General features: G+C 45.0%; 1 protein-coding gene across 5 annotated transcripts in view; it reads left to right on the top strand.

Annotated features, from left to right (window-relative positions):
- The window catches only part of Kiaa1549 (KIAA1549 ortholog), a 126054-nt gene that overhangs the window by 44190 nt on the left and 63733 nt on the right, over positions 1 to 18131 (top strand). For all 5 annotated transcript variants that reach the window (XM_021635125.2, XM_021635124.2, XM_060380202.1 and 2 more), the window contains exons 2-3: positions 11188 to 13875; positions 17226 to 17314. In XM_021635125.2, the coding sequence (XP_021490800.1) occupies positions 11188 to 13875; positions 17226 to 17314 (2777 nt within the window). The remainder of the gene's footprint in view (positions 1 to 11187; positions 13876 to 17225; positions 17315 to 18131) is intronic.

The following is an 18131-nucleotide window of genomic DNA, read 5'->3' as shown; positions in this document are numbered from 1 at the left end:
ATCCGTGGGATGGCACCATGAACTTTAACTCCTCCTTCATGGGTCCGTCAGTCTCACCTCTGGAATTCAGTTCAGAATCCTACCTTCCAAGGCTTTAGCACACCTTCTTAGTCTTCTCCAGTCTGTGACAGATCGTCAATCTTCCCTTTTCTTAAAAAAGAAAAGTGGGCCAAGGGTGGCTGGAAGAAAGATACCCAAGTGCTTGCCACTATGATGAGTAGGTGATGGAGAGATGGGAAAGATGGAGTACATGGTGGAGAGGTGGGGGAGAAAGTGAACTGCAGACATGATGGCGATAAGGAACAGGCTGGGCTGACTCTGGGGGCCAAACTGAAATGAGTGGTCTGTGCTACCACCTGAGGCCACGATAGCATCCTGCCCTCACTGCTGCTGAGGGTCATATCTGGGTCCATGATCCTATAGCAGCCAGGCTCTGTGTTGATGTCTGAGGCCCTTTGTTACCATCCATGTGGATGTCCCTGGTGTGGGCTGCCACCTGAGGCCATGTTGATGTCTGAGCACTGTGCTGAGATGTTCCTGCCCCTCTCTGGCTACCACACTCAGGAGAGCTGGCCCCTCCCATCACCTGAGAGAGCTGGATCTGGTGGCACGGATGGAGAGCTGGCCCTGTCCTCTTTTTGCCATGTAGTAGTGTGGGCAAAGGAGAAATGACCCCATCCGCCAGCCACCCAAGGGAGTGAGAACAGGAAAGCTGGCCCCTCTTCTTGCTGGCTGCAGCATTCAGGAGAGCATGTCCTGCATCTTGCCTGGGCAGCACAATAGAGCTGGCCCTGGTGGGTATGAGCTCCAGTGAGATCACTCAAGGGCAGGAATGCCAGAGAGCTGGCCTCACCTCTCATCTGCCATGTGTTTTCATGGGTGAGAGAAATGGCAGGCAGGTTAGCAGCCCTTGCCCCTCAACGTCTGCAGCATTTGGGAGATTTGGGCTGCATCTTGCCTGGGCAGCACAGTAAAGCTGGCCCTGGTAGGGGCAGGCGGCACAGGAGAGCTGGCAGCTGACCAACTCAGCTTCCACCCAGGCCCAGATCCAGAGCTCTGAGTTGGCCCATCCCAACATCGCCCCATCTGTAAAATGCTGGAACACGTGAAGTGGCTGGTCCTGCAGATCCAAAGCTGCAGGATCTCCATGACACAGGCCAACAGCAGGATATCTGAGAGGAGTCCCCATGAGGATCCAGTCTTGCTGGTGTAGCAGAATTAGAGGCCTTGAACCAGACCAGTGACTCATTGCAGTGATCATTTGCAGGTAAAGCTGTTTGGGCAAAAGGGGATACCGTGACCACAGCTTCCCTGGCAAAATGGGTTTTGTTTGTTTTCTTTGGGGTGGGGAGGTTGCAAGGGCTGAGGGCAGATGTGAAGGATAGGGAAATAAATGGAATTGGGGTATGTGATGTGAAAACCACAAAGAATCAATAAAAAGTGTATTTTTATTTATTCATTCACCTATCCACTTATTTATTTACTTATTTATGCTTTTTCGAGACCTGGTTTCTCTGTGTAGCCTTGGCTGTCCTGGATTCGCTTTGTAGACCAGGCAGGCCTCCAACTCACAGATCTGCCTGCCTCTGCCTCCTGAGTGCTGGGACTATCAAAGGTGTGCGCCATCACACCTGGCAAAAAATATTTTTTTTTTTAAAGTTAATTAGTTAATTTTGTGTACATGTGTGGTCAGAGGACAACTTTTGGGAGCTAGTTTTCTCCTCCCACCCTGTTGACCCTGGTCTCTCTTGTTTCTACTGTGCTGCACAGGTCAGGCTTGCTGTTCTGTGAGCTGATCCTGCCGTGTCTTCCATGCCACTATGGGACTGCTGGGATTAGAGATGTTTGTCGCCGTGTCCAGCTCCTGACTGTGGTTCTGGGGCTCAAACTCAGGTCGTCAGTCTTGTGCAGCAAGCAGTTTTAGCCTGCTGCACCATCTCCTTGCTCCTTGCCTTTTATGGCCTTGCCAGTTTTGAGGACTTGGGTCTTTTATGGAACATCTCTGATTTTGGCTGATGTTTTCTTATGATTAGCTTTTACAGCTCTAAGAACCAAGCCCTCCAGATGGATTTTGTCTCTTCCTGCTCCAACACGGCCAACCTCTCAGAAAGCTGTCTGCGTGGAGTACCTCCCTTCTTTAATTCCTGGAAGCCAGCCTTGGCATCCTGGGGTGTCTGCCAGCTTTTCTGTCTTGATCTCTTGGGGTCCTTTACATAGGTGACCCCTCTCCGTGTTGATTCTTCACTTCATGGTTTCTCTGCACTCAGTGCTTTCTCTTTGCTTTGGCAGATTTATCTCCGGGCTCCCATCTAGTTGCATACTAGATGTCACTACAGGGATTTCCTTAGAATAAGCCCCAGGTTCGTGTTCCTTAGACTTTAGTGGGCAACCTGAATCCCCTGGGAATCTTGTGAATGGTAGTGCCTGCTTGGATGGGGTTTCACATGGCCTGAGTAGTTGTGTTTCTGAAGCATGGCCAGGTACAGCTGTCTAAGTCACTGTCAGCTCAGGCCCAACCACTGTGGCTCCATAGGGGACTCTCATCTTTGGCTCGGGCTTACCTGCACTTCATACAGCAGCAAGGGACATGGACTTGAACCCCCATGATTCTGATCATGATCTGCGGTGGCTTCCTATCACTTTATGATCTTACTCGGTACTCTCACCTTTGTACCTCAAGCGCCTCGGGTGCTGTTCCTCAGGCACTGTCCACTTTGTTTTTTGAGACGAGCTTTCTCACTGGCTTGGAGCTCTCTGAATAGCCTAGGCTGGGCAGCAAGTAAGCCCAAGATCAACCTGCATCTATCTACTTCCCCAGTGTTGGTGTTACAAATGTACACCAGTGTACCTGGCTTTTTTGTGTGGGTTCTGGTGATTGAACTCAGGTCCTCATGATTCACTGAGCTGTCCCCCTAACTTGAGATGGAGTTTTGTTTGTCCTTTTAAAGCTTACTTCCTTCTGTTCAGACACACTGGCTTCTTCTGTGCCTCTGTCCCTCAGAGGACTGTACCTCCAGTCCTGTCCCTATCCCACTACAGGGCCTCTTACGTATCCCACAGCCCCTACCTCTGCACACTCTCCCCCTTTAACAAAGGAGAATGGAAATTAGCCCAGAAGGGGAATTGCATCGTGGGCCTGGACATCTCTGCAACACTGAAGCTCTGAAGGCTGCTCTGACTGCAGCTCAAGCAATTTCTAGCATGGTCAGCCAGTAGATAAAAAGCCTGTGGACTGTTCTTATACAACTCTGGCCTGGAGCACTCCCACCCATTTGCACATAAGTTTGTGTGTACAGAAACATCTGTGTACTCCGAGGCTCATTTAGTCCTAAATGTGAGAAGCAAACACTTAAAAAAAAAAAAAAACAAACTTTGAAAGATTGTGTAGAAGCATCATTACACCTTTCAGTAGAAGTGACGACTTCTTAAACCTTTCTGTCTTTCAAAGGCTTATTTATTTATTTAATTTGTTTATGTGCACACTACAGGTGTGCACACCGCAGGGTACATGCAGAGGGCAGAGGACAATTTTCAAATAAGTTCTCTCTGTCACGTGGGTTCTGGGCTTGTCAGATCCTCAGGCCAAGCAGCAAGTGCCTTTCCCTGTGGAGCCATCTCCCTGGCCCAGACATCGCACACGCGCGCACACACACACACACCTCAAAGACAAAAATTTGATCAATTATATCAAAATTGAGACCCAAAGACATCCTTAAGAGAGGCAATAAGCATGGCTGATGGGAATTATATCTGACCTAAGATATTAGAATAGAAATGAATGACGAGCCTCTTTACATCAGGAAGAAATTGATAGACAGTCCAACAGAAGAACAGGCAGTAGAGGTTGACAGGATGCTGGAAGGGGCAGCATGCCTGACCAGTGGATGGGGGAATGGTACTCTGCCTAAGTCAGTGGGCAGGAAGTGGTGTATGTGAAAACTAAGATTCCACAGAGCTAGGCTGGCACAAATGTGGATGCCAAAGGATGTGCAGTATTGGTGAGGATTAGCAACAGGCAAGTTTTCATTTCATGCTAGTGGGGGTGTAAACTGACTCATCAGCTTCAAGATGGTGTTTTGTTGCTTGGCAAATTTACAGATGGACATGTCCCCACACTCAGTATTATATTTTTAGACAACACCCCCTCCACACCCATACACCCCCTCCACATACCCAGAGTATGGGTAGAAAAAGTCACACCAGAAATTTTTATAATAATAATTGACCGTGGTCCAACTAATCACCTACAGTAGAAGGAATAAATACTTTGTGTGTGTGTGTATGTGTGTTTGTGATAGAATTTATGTTTAGTGAAAATGATTATCACTTCTTGGTGTATTGGCTAAGATCAATTGAAGAGCATTGGCTACACGCAAAAACAGTCTGAAAATAACATGGAATGAGAAATTAAGTTGTGATGAAATTATATAGACCATGCAATTCCAACATGATAAAGTTTGAAAACATGAGTTCTTGTGGTTGGTTATCTTTTTAAAAAGGAGGATATGAGAAATACAGGATTCAAAATAAGTACTCCTGTAGCTAATGGGTAAGGAGTGGGGGAGTGGGATGTCAAAGGTCAGGATCAAACTGGATCACGGGTAGCCAGGTGTTCCTTGTATTACCCATATAAGTGACATATACATGCACACATACATGTATGAAATAGTACTTCTTCTCTGCCTGGTATTTGGGAACTAGTGCCAGATAGAGGGCAGAGCAACTTGGCAGAAGACATTGGTACATGCTTGGGGCTGGGGGAGGAGAAGGAAGGCGCTGCTTTTTAAAAGATGAAAGGTGTGGGAAGGCACTGAAAATCCTCCTCATGACATTTTGACAATTACAGGGAGAAAGTTGGTGAAGATTCGCCAAGTTGGTCAACAGTTTCATCTGCCTGCTTTAGTCTTTTAAGTCTGAGGCATCCATGGGGCCTTGTTTTGTTTTGTAGATTCAATATCTACAGCGAGCTGAGATAAATCATTGTGTTTTGAAAATTACACAATTTAGCAAAGAAACAAAAACAGTAGTTCCATTTGGAGTAAAGCTCTTTAGAGATGGGTGACAGTGTGTTCCCTAGACCAACTCTGAGAGAGGTTGTCCTTTTTTTTTTTTTTTTTTTTCTTTTTGCCAGCATTCAGGCCTGTGGCCTGGTGGTACCCATAGGTTGGCAGTAGAACTCTGTCTAAAACAGACAGTGGTTAGGTAGATTCCAGTAGCCAAATTTATCATGTATTTTCTGCTCAGTTAACAGAACAGAACACAACACGGTCTGCCGTGCTTTTCAACTTACTTTTTCAAGCATTTTGGTTAAAATAGACTGGTTTTGGCAAAACATGGTGAGGTGTGAAGAGCCTACAAACTGCCTTTGTAGCCCTGACCCCCCATCCACCAGGAGGTGGGGATATTTTCAGCAAGCCAGATAAAACCCTGTAAGCTTCACTTGTGACTGGAGGGGATTGGCTGGGGTCTTAAAGAGATCCAGTTGGCTGGAATAGTCCATGGATTCAATAATGTTCTGGTACAGTTACAAAAGACTTTGGGATAGAATAAAATGACTGTAAAACATTTAAGAATGTAATAGTTATTTTGCCTGCACGAGTCTCAGACAGGCAGTTGGGTGTGCCTGGACAAGCCTGCCGTGGTGAGGGCATATGGGTAGTTTCTGGGCTGGAATATCTAGCGTGGCCACGTCTCAAGTAGGCACCCAGTGAAAGTGATGTGGGGAGAAAGCGCCTCCATTCAGGCCCATGGGGACAAGCTCTCAGACCTCAGTCAGTTGGGAGAGAATCGGATGCTGCAAAGTTGCTGGGCAGTGTTTGCTTTTTCCACAGGACCCAGTATCAGTCATTTGCACCCCCACATCACTCCCTGAGAAACAGCACGTCTCCGGGAGCCCTTTTCCCTTCTCTGTCATCAAAGAAAAAAAATTAACCAAAAACCTTTCACTCTTGGGTGATCTAAAGCTTTATAACTTGGAAACTGATCTCCAGGGCTTGAAATGAGACTTTCTGGTGCCTTTTATGTGGAGAGAGAGCCTCACCTGGGCTTTCTAACCTCTTCCTGAATTAACTACAGAGGCAATTCCCAATGGCATTGCAGCTGCTGCCTCTTCCAAGCTGGTGACTGTCCCCCCACTCGGGGGTGGGGTGGGGTTTGGCAGAGAGAATAAACCTCCTGAGATGGCATCTTCTAGTCCTTAGTATGGTTTTTGTTGTTGTTGTTGTTGTTTTGTGACTGCACTCTTTCAGTTGGGGACTTTTTTATTTTTAAGCTTTTTGACCACTTTGCCTTCCCTTGTCCTTGCCCTTTAATTGTAATTTGTGTCATATCTTTGGATTCTTAAATCAGCCAGTAAACAATGTTCTTTGCATTTTATTTCTTCTGGTTCATACAAAGATGTGTTTCTGACTCATTTTTTAAGAAGGGATCTTGTCCCCTGTGTGGCTCTTACATTTTAAAACAAGTTATAGCAAAGTATTTTTATTATTTAAAAAATTATTATGAGTATGTGTCTGAGTGTATGTCTTTGTACCATGTGTGTGCAGGAACATTTGGAGGTCTAATGAAGAGTCAGATCCCCTGGAACTGGAGTTATAGATGGTTGTGAGCTGCCATATGAGTGCTGAGAACCAATCCCAGGTCCTCTGAAGAAGCTGCTGGTGCTCTTGCCCTCTGAACCATCTCTCTAGCCTCATAACTGAGCTTTAAAACAGACACATAAAATTATTTACTCTTAGGCAAACTTTGAAATGTGTATCAATATAGTTAACAATATTATGAGATTTTAACCTTTTAAATGTATGCTGCTTTTTTAAAAAAAAACTACAGAGAAGAATAACCACTCTTTCTTTGGTTTGTGCTTGGCATGTAACAGGTTAAGACAAAAAGTGTTTAGACTGGAAACCCTGAAGTTAGATTGTACAGAAGATAGGAAATGCTTAATGCCATCACCATGAAACAGGTTTGTCATGTTTTTTTTTTTTTTTTTTTTTTTAAATTAGGAACTGGAGACATGGCTCAGCAGTTAAGATCTTGCAGCTCTTGCAGCAGACCTGGGTTTAGTTCCCAGGACCCACATGGCAGTTCACAACTCTCTGTAACTCCAATTCTCACAGGTCTGGCACCTTCACAAACATATGTGCAAGTAAACCACCAATGCATATAAAATTTAAAAAAATAATAAATCTTTGGTTTTTTTTTTAACTGAGGTTGGGTCAGAGAGATGGCTCAGCAGATAAAGGTACCTGCCTTGAAAGCCCGGAGCCCCACATTTTATTCCTAGGACTCGCATGAAGGTGTAAGGAGAGACTCAACTCCGCAAGGTGTCCTCTGACTGCCACACATGTACTGTGAGCTAGGCATCCACACTTGCCCGTGTCTCTCACTTTCTCTCACACAGTAATAACATTGTCTTTAAATCTCTCTTTTTTTAAGTAGTTGGTTTCTGAGAAATACCTCCCAAGGTTGTCCTCTGGCCTCCACAGACACATGCACACACCTGCACGCACACAAGAAAACACATAATTAGTAAACAAAGGTGGTTATGCCAATCAAAGACCCTAGTTAAGGAGCCCCTAAACAAGAATGTCCTTCAGGAAGGATGTTATTATTCCTGGTGGGAGATCAGGAAACAAACAGAGCGTAAGTAGTGATAACATAGGGTAACGTACAAACAAGGGGTGCTGGTATACGTTCGGAATAATACTGTCACATAATCTGCATTTTCACAAGACACACCTCCTGTCCAGCTACAACAGTACATCTGTAGAGACGGACAGCACACTGTGTGTGTGTGTGACCTCTGACCCGACCAGTGTTCTTAACCTGCTCAGCCATCTCTTCAAGCTCCCCAGCCTTCCTTTTTGAGTCAGCCTCTCTCACCAGCCTGAAGCTTTTAGGCTAGTCTGTTTGCCCATAAGATCCAGGGATCCTCCGGTCCTCACTGTGCTGAAGTGGGGATTACAAACGTGAGCGCCACAGCTGGCTTTTATATGGGTGTTGGCCTATCACGCCCCCTCCACATATCTTTTTGCTAGAGGTTTAATTTTTATTCTAACCCAAAGTCTCCGTGGCTTGAAGGTTTTGTTCCATTGTGGTGTGGCTTCTGTTCTGTGAGGTGGCTGTGGGATCATTTAACTGCCATCTTCTTTCTCTGGCTCTGCTTATGGTTTTCCTTGGCTTTCATATTCCATGGACTCTGGTATACGTGCGTGTCTTTAAAAAAAGTTACCTGGCTTGTGACATGGCCTCTTTGAATTGATGGGTTTGAGCCTCTTAATGAGTTTAAAAGGCTGTACTATCAATATTGCACCCTACTACTGTTTTGATTAGCGTTTTTTCTAAACTTTTATAAGAGTGTTCCTGTCTCATTCTTTCTTCCTGCCACTTACTATCTCTAATTGTTTTTTGAAACTTCATTATGTTTTACTTTGTTTCATGCACCATGCGGTATGGGTATGCCATGGGATGCTCTTGGAGGTCAGCCGACAACTTTTGGGAGTTGGCTCTGCTCTTCCACCTGTGGACTTCTGGGAGTGAACTCAGGTTATCAGGCATAGCGGGAGGCATTGCTAGCTGCTGCATCTTTCAGGCGCCATTATTTGTTTTTGTTTTTTAAAAATATTAATTTGGTTTTTTAAAAGTATATTTTGCATTTGTTTCTCTGTTTCCAGTTCTGAGTAAAGTCTTCAGATATTTCTCCCTCCATTTATTGAATCTCATTTCAGTAATGTTTAAGCTGTGGTTTTGTATGTATACTGACTTTTAAATGTTTAATTATAATATTTTCCTTTTTCTTTTGTGTTTTTGAGGCAGTGTTTCTATATAGTCTTGGTTGTATTGGAGCTATCCATGTAGACCAGGCAATCCTTACATTTTCTGAGATGTGCCTACCTCTGCCTCCTGAGTACTGAGATTTAAAGGCGGGCCAACACACCCGGCTCAAATTATAACACTTTTCATTTCTAAATGCTCTTTTAAAAATATTTCTGGCCAGTCTCATTCTCTTCACTCATATATTCAGCTCTTCTGTATTATTTTTTGTGGATTAAAAAAAAACAACAACACATATCCTGTAATTCTAGTATTTGAAGTGAAGTCTACAGATCTGATGTGTGTGTGGGGTTTTCTTTTGACTTTTAAAATTTTTATTTTATTTTTTATTAGTTACAGTTTATTCACTTTGCATCCCTGCTGTAGCCCCTTCCCTTGTTCCCTCCTAATCCCACCTTCCCTCCCTCATCTCCTCCCAGCCCCTCCCCCAGTCCACTGATAGGGAGGTCCTCCTCCCCTTCCATCTGACCCTAGCCTATCAGGTCTCATCAGGACTAGCTGCATTGTCTTCCTCTGTGGCCTGATAAGGCTGCTACCGCTCAGGGGGAGGTGATCAAAGAGCCAGCCACTGAGTTCATGTCAGAGACAGTCCCTGTTCCTATTACCAGGGAACCCACTTGGACACTGAGCTCCATGGGCTACATCTGTGCAGGGTTCTAGGTTGTCTCCATGAATGGTCCCTTGGTTGGAGTATCAGTCTCAGAAATGACCCCTGGGCCCAGGTTTTTTGGTTCTGTTGTTCTCCTTGTGGAGCTCCTGTCCCCTCCAGGTCTTTCTATCTCCCCCTTCTTTCATAAGATTCCCTGCACTCTGCCCAAAAGTTTGGCTTTGAGTCTCAGCCTCTGCTTTGATACCCTATAGGGTAGAGTCTTTCAGAGGTCCTCTATGGTAGGTTCCTGTCCTGTGCCCTGTTTGCTCCCTCTTCCGAGTCTATCCCGTTTACCTTTGTGAGTGAGGATTGAGCATCTTACCCAGGGTCCTTCTTGCTTAGCTTCTTAATGTAGGATTTCTCTCAGCCTTTTTTGTTCTGTTTGTTTGATTTTTTGAGACATGGTGTTACTATGTAGCTGTGGGCAGATGAAGCTGGCCTTGAACACACAGAGGTCCATCCACAGGCCTCTGTGCTGGTATTAAAAGCAAGCTTGTCTTTCCTCTCAGCCTTTTAATGGTATGTTCCTTATGTGTCTTAGAATTTTCATTTCTGTGCCAGTATTTATTTGATTGATAGCTAAAGGAAGTGTTTGATGTCTAGTATGACTTTTTCTGGCCACGTTTTTGTATGTTTTCCCCTAGAGAGATGATCTCACACGATATTGCCAACCCGCTTTCAAGCTGAGTAGCTCAAGTCATCCTCTTGCCACAGCCTCACTAGCAGCTGGGATGATAGGAACGGGACAGTAAGCCTCGCCTAAGGACAGATTGGTTCGAAGACCAGCTTGTCTTCAGTTAGGACTCTGGGGCAGTTTATTAGGACCATAGAAATGATGCAGGTTCTAACCCTGGTGAGAAGTTTTACATAAATACTACAAAGAGTCCAAGTTGAGGCAGACATTTTCCTTTGGTGCTTAAACTGTAGAAATTAGCTGTTTCCTTTCTGGAGTATAGAAACCCAAGGTCAAATGCCAGCACTGTTGATTGCCTCTTGAGGACTGTGAAGGACAATCCGCTCCATGCTGGCCCTCCCCTCCTAGCTCCTGGTGATTGGTAGGCACTCTTTGGATTGTGGTTACACTACCTTAATGTACTCTCTTTTTCATGTTTTCCCCCTGTATGTGTATATCCATATTTCCCCCTCTTATTAAGATGCTGCTCATAAAATAGATCGAATTAAAGATTATCTGCACCATTTCACACACATGTGGGACAAAGGGCTCTTCGGGTATGAAATAAGGTATGTGTGTATGTACACATACAGGCTTAAGTGAACATGGCGCTCAAGTGTGTGACTATTTGTGTATATTGTCCTGATTCTGCTTTTGGCATTGTCTAGCTTCCAACCAGAATTTCTGCAAACTGTGTCTGTTCATAGTGAATGGATTTTTTTAAAGATATTTATTTGTATTTTATGTGTATGAATCTTTTTTGCATTATTTTACATGTTTGGTACATGCAGAGGCCAAAAGAGGGTGCTTGACCCCCTGGGCTTGGCGTTACAGAAGTTGCGAGTTGCCATGTGGGTGTTGGGAACTGAATTTGGGTCCTCTGCAAGAGCAGCCAGTGCATTTAGCCAGAGGGCTCTCTCTCCAGTCTTAGTGAATGGGTAGTCTTTGAATGAGTGGATTTTTCCATCTGAAGTGAGTGTTGACACTTTTACTCTTTGTATGGCAGCTAACTCAGCTTTGCTTTTCTTACTAGATGAGCTCCCGCTGGAGCAGCACAGCCCTTCTTTACGCCCTGTGGAATTCCTGACGGAGACCAGCGTCATGCACAGTGCTGCACCTGTGGCCTTAACAGAGACTGTTCCAGGGTCCCAGCCAAGCATGTCTGTCCTTGTCCTGTCCTCTCCACCTGCTACTACTTTTGATACAGCCTTTTTAAACCACAAACAACAGACTCAAAGTACAGCAGAGCACAGCATCTTTGAGGCAAATTACGGATCCGTGACGAGTAATGAGATAGCCATGGATGAGGAGATGGACAACTTTTTGCCAGATGCCCACTGGACCTCTTCACGAGTGGTTTCCCCAGTGCAGTATATCACACTGAGCCCTCTAGAGCCACCCCAGGAGATGACTCCCTTACTACCCACTGTTTCTCTGCAGGACGAAGTGCTGCCCGGATGTCAGAGCACAGCGCAACAGGCAACTCTGCGAGTGGAGTCCTCCAGTTACTTCAGCACTTCTTGGTCAGCTTCTGTCACATCTGAGGGCATCATTCCAACTCCCAGTAGGAATGTGGTGCTTCATCCTACAGGAATTCACAGCCAGTTATCAAGCAAGGCTTTGCCAGAGATTGTAGCTTCTGTAACAGAGGGTGCAGAAAACCTCCTTTTCAGCTCCTGGATTTCAGTGTCTCAGCCGCTAGGCAATGGCATGACTCAACAGCCATCTGTTCCCCTGTGGGAGGTCTCACAGCCTCTACTGGGTGTCCTGGCCACCAGCACAGACGGATACCCTAATGAGACCACTGCCTGGAGTGGACTTTTAGAAGAAGCCATTTCTCCAAGAACACACCCCAGTGCAAGCACGTCGCCTACAGACCCTGTTTTCAGCAGCCTACCACCACCTTCTTTATTTTCAACCTCACTTTCATCCATGTCTTTCACTACTCAGTCACCTGGAGTTTCAGATAACCCCTTCCTCTCTGACAAGGCCAGGGAAACCTTAGAGTCACCGAACAGCTCCATGGTCCCCAGTTTCACTGAGCATCCTCATGTCCTGAGCCCCCAGGCTTCCCAGAGACCACACACATGGTGTGTGTCCTGTGCAGTCTTATCATCTCAGCAAGTTGTGGCCAGTAGCCTCACGGAGAAGCCTGTGGAAACAGAGGACAGGCTTGAGACTTTGTCTGTGGCCTCAGTAGAAGCAAGCCGGCTCTCTCCACTGAGCAGCATGGGCACAGCCCTCTCTGAACTGGAAGATCTTCAAGAATTTAATACACTTCTCCCTTCCAGACCTGTGGTTTCTCTTTCTTCCAGTTCTGTGGGGCTGTGGCAAGCCAGCATGGATATGTCACCCGAGGCGGGTATGAGTGGCATTATCACTCAGGTGTACCCTTCATACGGCCTCCTCTCCACACCAAGCTCACTGGATTCCACTTTCAGCTTCTCTGCCACCAGTGATCAAGTGATGCCATCCAGTGTAACCCATCTGTTGTCCTCGGTCATTGCCAGCTCCCATTTTGACTCATCTTTCTCCTTGACTACAAGTCAAAATATGTCATCCCTTCCAACTGGAAGCCCAAGCCTTCTCACCTCTTACAGTCTGGTCCCTTCAGTAGAGTCTAAAGTTTTTTCTGACCAAGAAAAATCTACCAGCTTTCTGGAACTCGAATCTAGAAGTCTTTTGGATTTCCCTTCCAGCTTTTACTCAACTCCACCCCTGGACTCCAGCACTCCGGCCCCTTCACGGTCAGACGATCTTGCTTTTCCATCTTTGATGTCAAGCGATCCATCAACCTTCTTTTCTCAAACTCTTCCCACCATGGCTGAGACATTGTCATTGTTCAGCTCTATCAGTTTGCAATCACCTCAGCTTTCTGTTCTTAATTCCCCAAGTCTAGAGCCGTCTCAGCTGTGGTCAAGTTCAGACCTTCTTTTGAAGACAGCCACTTTTCTTCCTACTCACTCTGAAATGCCCCCACTTTCAAGCTCCCTCTCTGAGTCTCTCAAGTTCGCCAAAGCATCGAGAGTTTCACTGGTAGAGTCCGATGTTCATCTTACCTCAGCTTTCTCTGAAACTACCTCTGCCTTTGAATTTTCACCCATTCCTCATGAATCCACAGACAGCACACTGGTGCCCTCCATTTCTGAGCCCACCCTTGGCATCTCCACAGCTGGGACTCACTTCATATCACTGCCAACTGTTTTCTATTTGACACCCATTTTAACTGAGTCATCTCCATTCTTGACTCTGACACCCTCTGATGGCAGCGTGCATGCGACCGATCATCACACTCCTGTTTTACCCACGTTCTCCAGTGTCATAGCGACCAATACAGAGTCGATCTCTGATCCATACCTGTCAGCCTCCTCATCACTTGCTTCCGAAGTAAGCCCTTCACCTCTGCCCACAAAGCCAGTCGTGGGCTCATCATTGACACCCACAGATTTACCACCCAGTACGTCCCCAGAACCAAGTACATCCCCGGAACCAAGCATGTCCAACACCAGCACTGCCCCTGGTGATACTGTGGACTCTGCTCCGAACAGCGAGCCTATGAGTCAGAACCCTCAGGGGAACAGTGTACCCCCTCCCCAACCCTCCCTCGGTCCTGTAACCACCTCCACGCTCGAAGCCACAGTTGGTACACCAGCACTGGCCACAGCCAAGCCGCCATATGTGTGTGATATTACAGTTCCCGATGCCTATTTGATCACAACTGGTAAGGCCCTGCTTCCAGACACCTCTCTGAGGTAGGGGACTTCTCCAAGGTATTTGTGTGCAGCACTCAAAAGACGTACCATCGTGGTTGTGAGAGTAGGTGTTGGTGTCACATAACCTGTGGGTAGCAGCCCTATTCCCCGGCCAGCCTCATGCCAGCTATCCAGTTATTCAGCCTCTTAATCTGCTTTCACAGGGTTAAACAAGGACCGTAGTGATACTAGCTCCATTAGCTTACTGTAAAGACTTGAATGTGTGAAATACATAGCATGAAGGAAGTGACCATACCCTGTTGCGTGTTGGTTAGTAATTACTGGAAAGACAGATGAAAGATTTGAATGAGATGTGGAGCTCATTGTCCAGCATGCACGTAGATGTCATGGTTGAAACAAAACATGTTCTTGTTTACTTCAAGCCACGAGTTGGGCAACTGTGTCAGGACAACACATACTTTCTTACTAATGTGATGTTTTTTTAACCTTTGCTTTTATGTATTCTTGTGTCAGTTGGATCCGGAGGAGGAAAAGATTGAATGGACAATTGTCCTGTAATTTTGGCTACACTATGGTCCCCTGTCCGGTCTGCAGGCTTGCTGGGTAGCACTCAAACTGCTGTGTCTCTTTCAGCGACTCTATCTGTTGCTTGTTGTCTGCATTAACCCATAGCTTATCTGAGGCTGTGCCTGAGAAGATGGACTCCTCTCAGGGGTGATAAGTTCTTGGGACTGTGGTTTTTCTTAGCCACACTTGACTGGAGTGGACATGGTGTCTTTTGAGCTATCAGCATGTGCTCCCCTCCAGCCAGTGTTCTCTTGGTAACTGTAATAAGAATGGGGAAAACTCAGTTCAGAAGGAAGTAAAATTAAAATCTCGTACCAGAGTAAGAGTAGACTGGAAATGGACGGAAGATGTCCTTCAGTGGACACTCGGTAGACTGGAAGTTAGACCAGATAGGGAGGGGAATGGCTAGGAAATGTTGAGTGGGTAGAAAAGTTGAAACAAAATTAGCAAATTTAATCTGCAGATTAGAGCAGGCTAGGCAGGCTAGGTAGAAGTTTGATTTACTTATTTATTTGTTTACTATAAGCTAAATACCTTTTTTTCTTCTTGCAAAACAATCACAAAGCAGCTTCAAACTGGTTGGTTCTATAGGAGCTTGAAAAAAACTTTTGAAAGCCTTTTAAAGTTAGAAATCATGGTGTTTAAGATAGGTAATGATAGTGCACATTTTACATTTTTTTCTCTAAATAATTAGAAGCTATTTCAGGAGTCTGTGACTATCAGGTATCAGTATAATTTTAAGTTGCATATGTGATACATGTTTAATGGCATTTGGTGTCCTTTATTTGAGTGCGTTTAACTGTTCACGAAGCAGTTGTGAGCCTGTATGTCAGCAGTTTTGCTAATTAGCAGTACTGTGTTGTCACATTGTTGTGGACAGACATCAGGTCAGCTGCGTCCGCACAGGTATCGGCTTCTTTCTTCTTAGCAGCTGTTTGCCAGGGAAAGAATCTAGACAGGGGTGGAGGCATTTTTTTTTTTAATGGAGCTCTATAATAATAAATTGGAGCCACTTAGGGGGTATTGATCTGTGATGGTTGTAGGAAGATGCTTGGACTCCACTGAGGGAGCCAAACAGCCTTTGAAGCTCTCCACAGCTCTCTTCTCTTGGCTTTGGAGAAACTCTAGATAGCTGGAAATCAATTTGTATGGTACATGTTTCTTGGTGTTCCTGCTTTCCAGACTCATGTCCTCGTATCACAGGGCTGCAGTTTCTTATCTTCCTCAGATTAATCAGAGAAGTTAGTAGTTCTGGTGGTAGGCAGTGGGGGCCATTGAGCAGCGCTCTGCTATCTTGAGTGCTTCCTGTAGCTTCACGTAGTCTGTACCCCTGCCTCCATTGAGTTCTTCTGATTTGGGGCTTCAGTTACACCCCACTTTCCTTAAGTTTAGCTACTCCTGCTTTCTCTCCTCCCTCCTTCATTACCTTTCTACTCATTTTGTTTTTCTCTTTATCAGTAATAGTCTGGTCCACTCAGAAACTAGCAGGCCATGCCCAACTTGTCTGTAGGGAGGATCAGCTAGGGTAGTCAGACAGGGGCCATGGATTTGTTGCAGTGATTCCATGAATTAAAGAAACGACACTCCCCACCTTTTTACCATGTGTCGCTGACTTACTGGTGAAAGAATCAAACAGCTTAAGCATTTGTTTTTATATTGAATAAAAAATGAGGAACAGTTCTGTCTCGAGTCTTAATAATTAAGACAGTATAGTGAAAAATTGAATAGTGGGGCTAGAGAGATGGTTCAGTAGTTAAAAGAGCACGCTGCTCTTGCAGAAGACCAGAGTTCAAGTCCCAGCACCCATGTCAGCTGCTTGCAACTCTAGCTCCAAGGAGTGTGACTGACTTCTTTTGTTTTCCACAGTCACCTGCACATATGTGTAATCTATAGGCACACGTTTACATAAATAAAATATAAAAAAGAATATCAACACTAGCTATATTATAATTCTACAAGTGGACTGGAAGGGGAAGGAAAAACCCTAGAAGGTAGAGGGAAGGTTTACTGAGTATTGGGAAGCACACATACTTACTGGCACAGATTTATAGTTGTTTTATTTATTTTTAAAGATATTTTTGTATCTTTAAAATTGTGTGTGTGTGTGTGTGTGTGTGTAACTGTAACTGTGTGGATGCAGATGTCTGTAAAGGCCAGGAGAGGGTGCTTAGATGCTCTGGAATTGGAGGTTGTGAGCTGCCTGATGTGGGCTATGGGAATTCAGCCTGGGTCCTCACCACAGAGCCAGCTCTCTAGCCACAGCACAGATTTTAAAGTTGGACTTTCAGGTGAAAAATGAATAGAAAGAAGTAGAAATTGAAACGAGAAATATTTTTTCTTTTTAAAATGTTACTACGTGGACATTACGAAGAGTTTTCCCTCTCAGCAGTAGTAGTTAGCACTCCCAACAGCTCTTCGAACACTCAGTGCAGCTGTCCTCCTATAGAGGAAGATATTCCCAGTTCACTGAATAGCATTTCAAAGACTTTGAAAAATACCACTTCTGAGAGCTTTTAAAGCCTCATCCTTTGCCATTGACTGCATGGATGAAGACATTCTGTTAATTGTTGAGAAGAAAGTGGGAACTAGAAGCTCCCTGTCCCTGCCCAGCTTTTCTGTTTCCTGTAATACTTCCCAACACTTAGATCTTTATGCTCTGTCCTTAGTCTGGGCCTTATTTTTCAAAACAAGCTGCTAGCATGCTTCGTCTCAGCCATGGCTTCCTGAAGTGACACCTTCATGCTTTCATGCTAGCACTAAAATGCATCTGGTGATTGGCTTTCATTTGTAGTGCTGGCCAGGCGAGCTGTGCAGGAGTACATCATTACATCAATCAAGGAAGTGTTGCGAATTCACTTCAATCGCGTGGTGGAGCTGAAGGTGAGACCCGGACCCTGGAGTCTGAATGTCTGGCATAATTTCTGGGTCACATGGGGTGTGGTAAGAGCCTTGGGCTCTGCCCTTTGAATGTTCTCTCTCACCACTCTTCTTGGTATGCTAGTTTTCCTCTGCATTTCCGCTCACATGTCACTTTACCCTGTGGTGGGGCATGCATTTGTAGAATTGGAATAAAGAGTCTGTAGACCAGAGGCAGCATAGTTTGGGACAACCTTAACAATTTAGCTATCCTTGAGTTACTTTAATAAATGACTGGGGCTTGTGTTAGTTTCAGGATGAGGGCATTTATGTCTTTCTGTACATTTAGTGCTACCAAGATGGATTTCTACCCTGTTTATGTTCCACCCACTGATGGTATCCCCTTCCCAAATGAACCCAGCAAGCCGTGCTCTAACTAGTCCTGACCCCTGTCTAACCAGACCACAAGTCAGACTGGCCAGGGGTCATGTTAAATGGGCTTGGCATGACCTAATGAGATGCATGGTGAGTGTAATTGCATGCCAGATCTCAAAACTACACCAAATAAAGGAATGTAGAATATATCACCAATAATCTTTTGTGCTGACTACACATTGGAATGATGTTTTCTGTATTAAGTGGCATGTATTTAAAATTAGCTCTCTCCATTCCTCTACTTTTAACATGGATGCCATATACTTTAAAATTGTTTAAGGCAGTCATTGTGTTTTTTTAAACAGTGAGGCTCAGTGAAACAACGGCTCCCATGTGTGACTTAAACATGACAGAAATCTTGATTTTTCCATAGCTCACTTTTTAGCCCATATTACTGGCTATCTTG

The sequence above is a fragment of the Meriones unguiculatus genome, chromosome 3 (assembly GCF_030254825.1).
Source record: "Meriones unguiculatus strain TT.TT164.6M chromosome 3, Bangor_MerUng_6.1, whole genome shotgun sequence".
Taxonomy (NCBI): domain Eukaryota; kingdom Metazoa; phylum Chordata; class Mammalia; order Rodentia; family Muridae; genus Meriones; species Meriones unguiculatus.
Note: the sequence above shows the minus strand (reverse complement) of the source record. Positions and strands in the feature narration are given on the sequence as shown.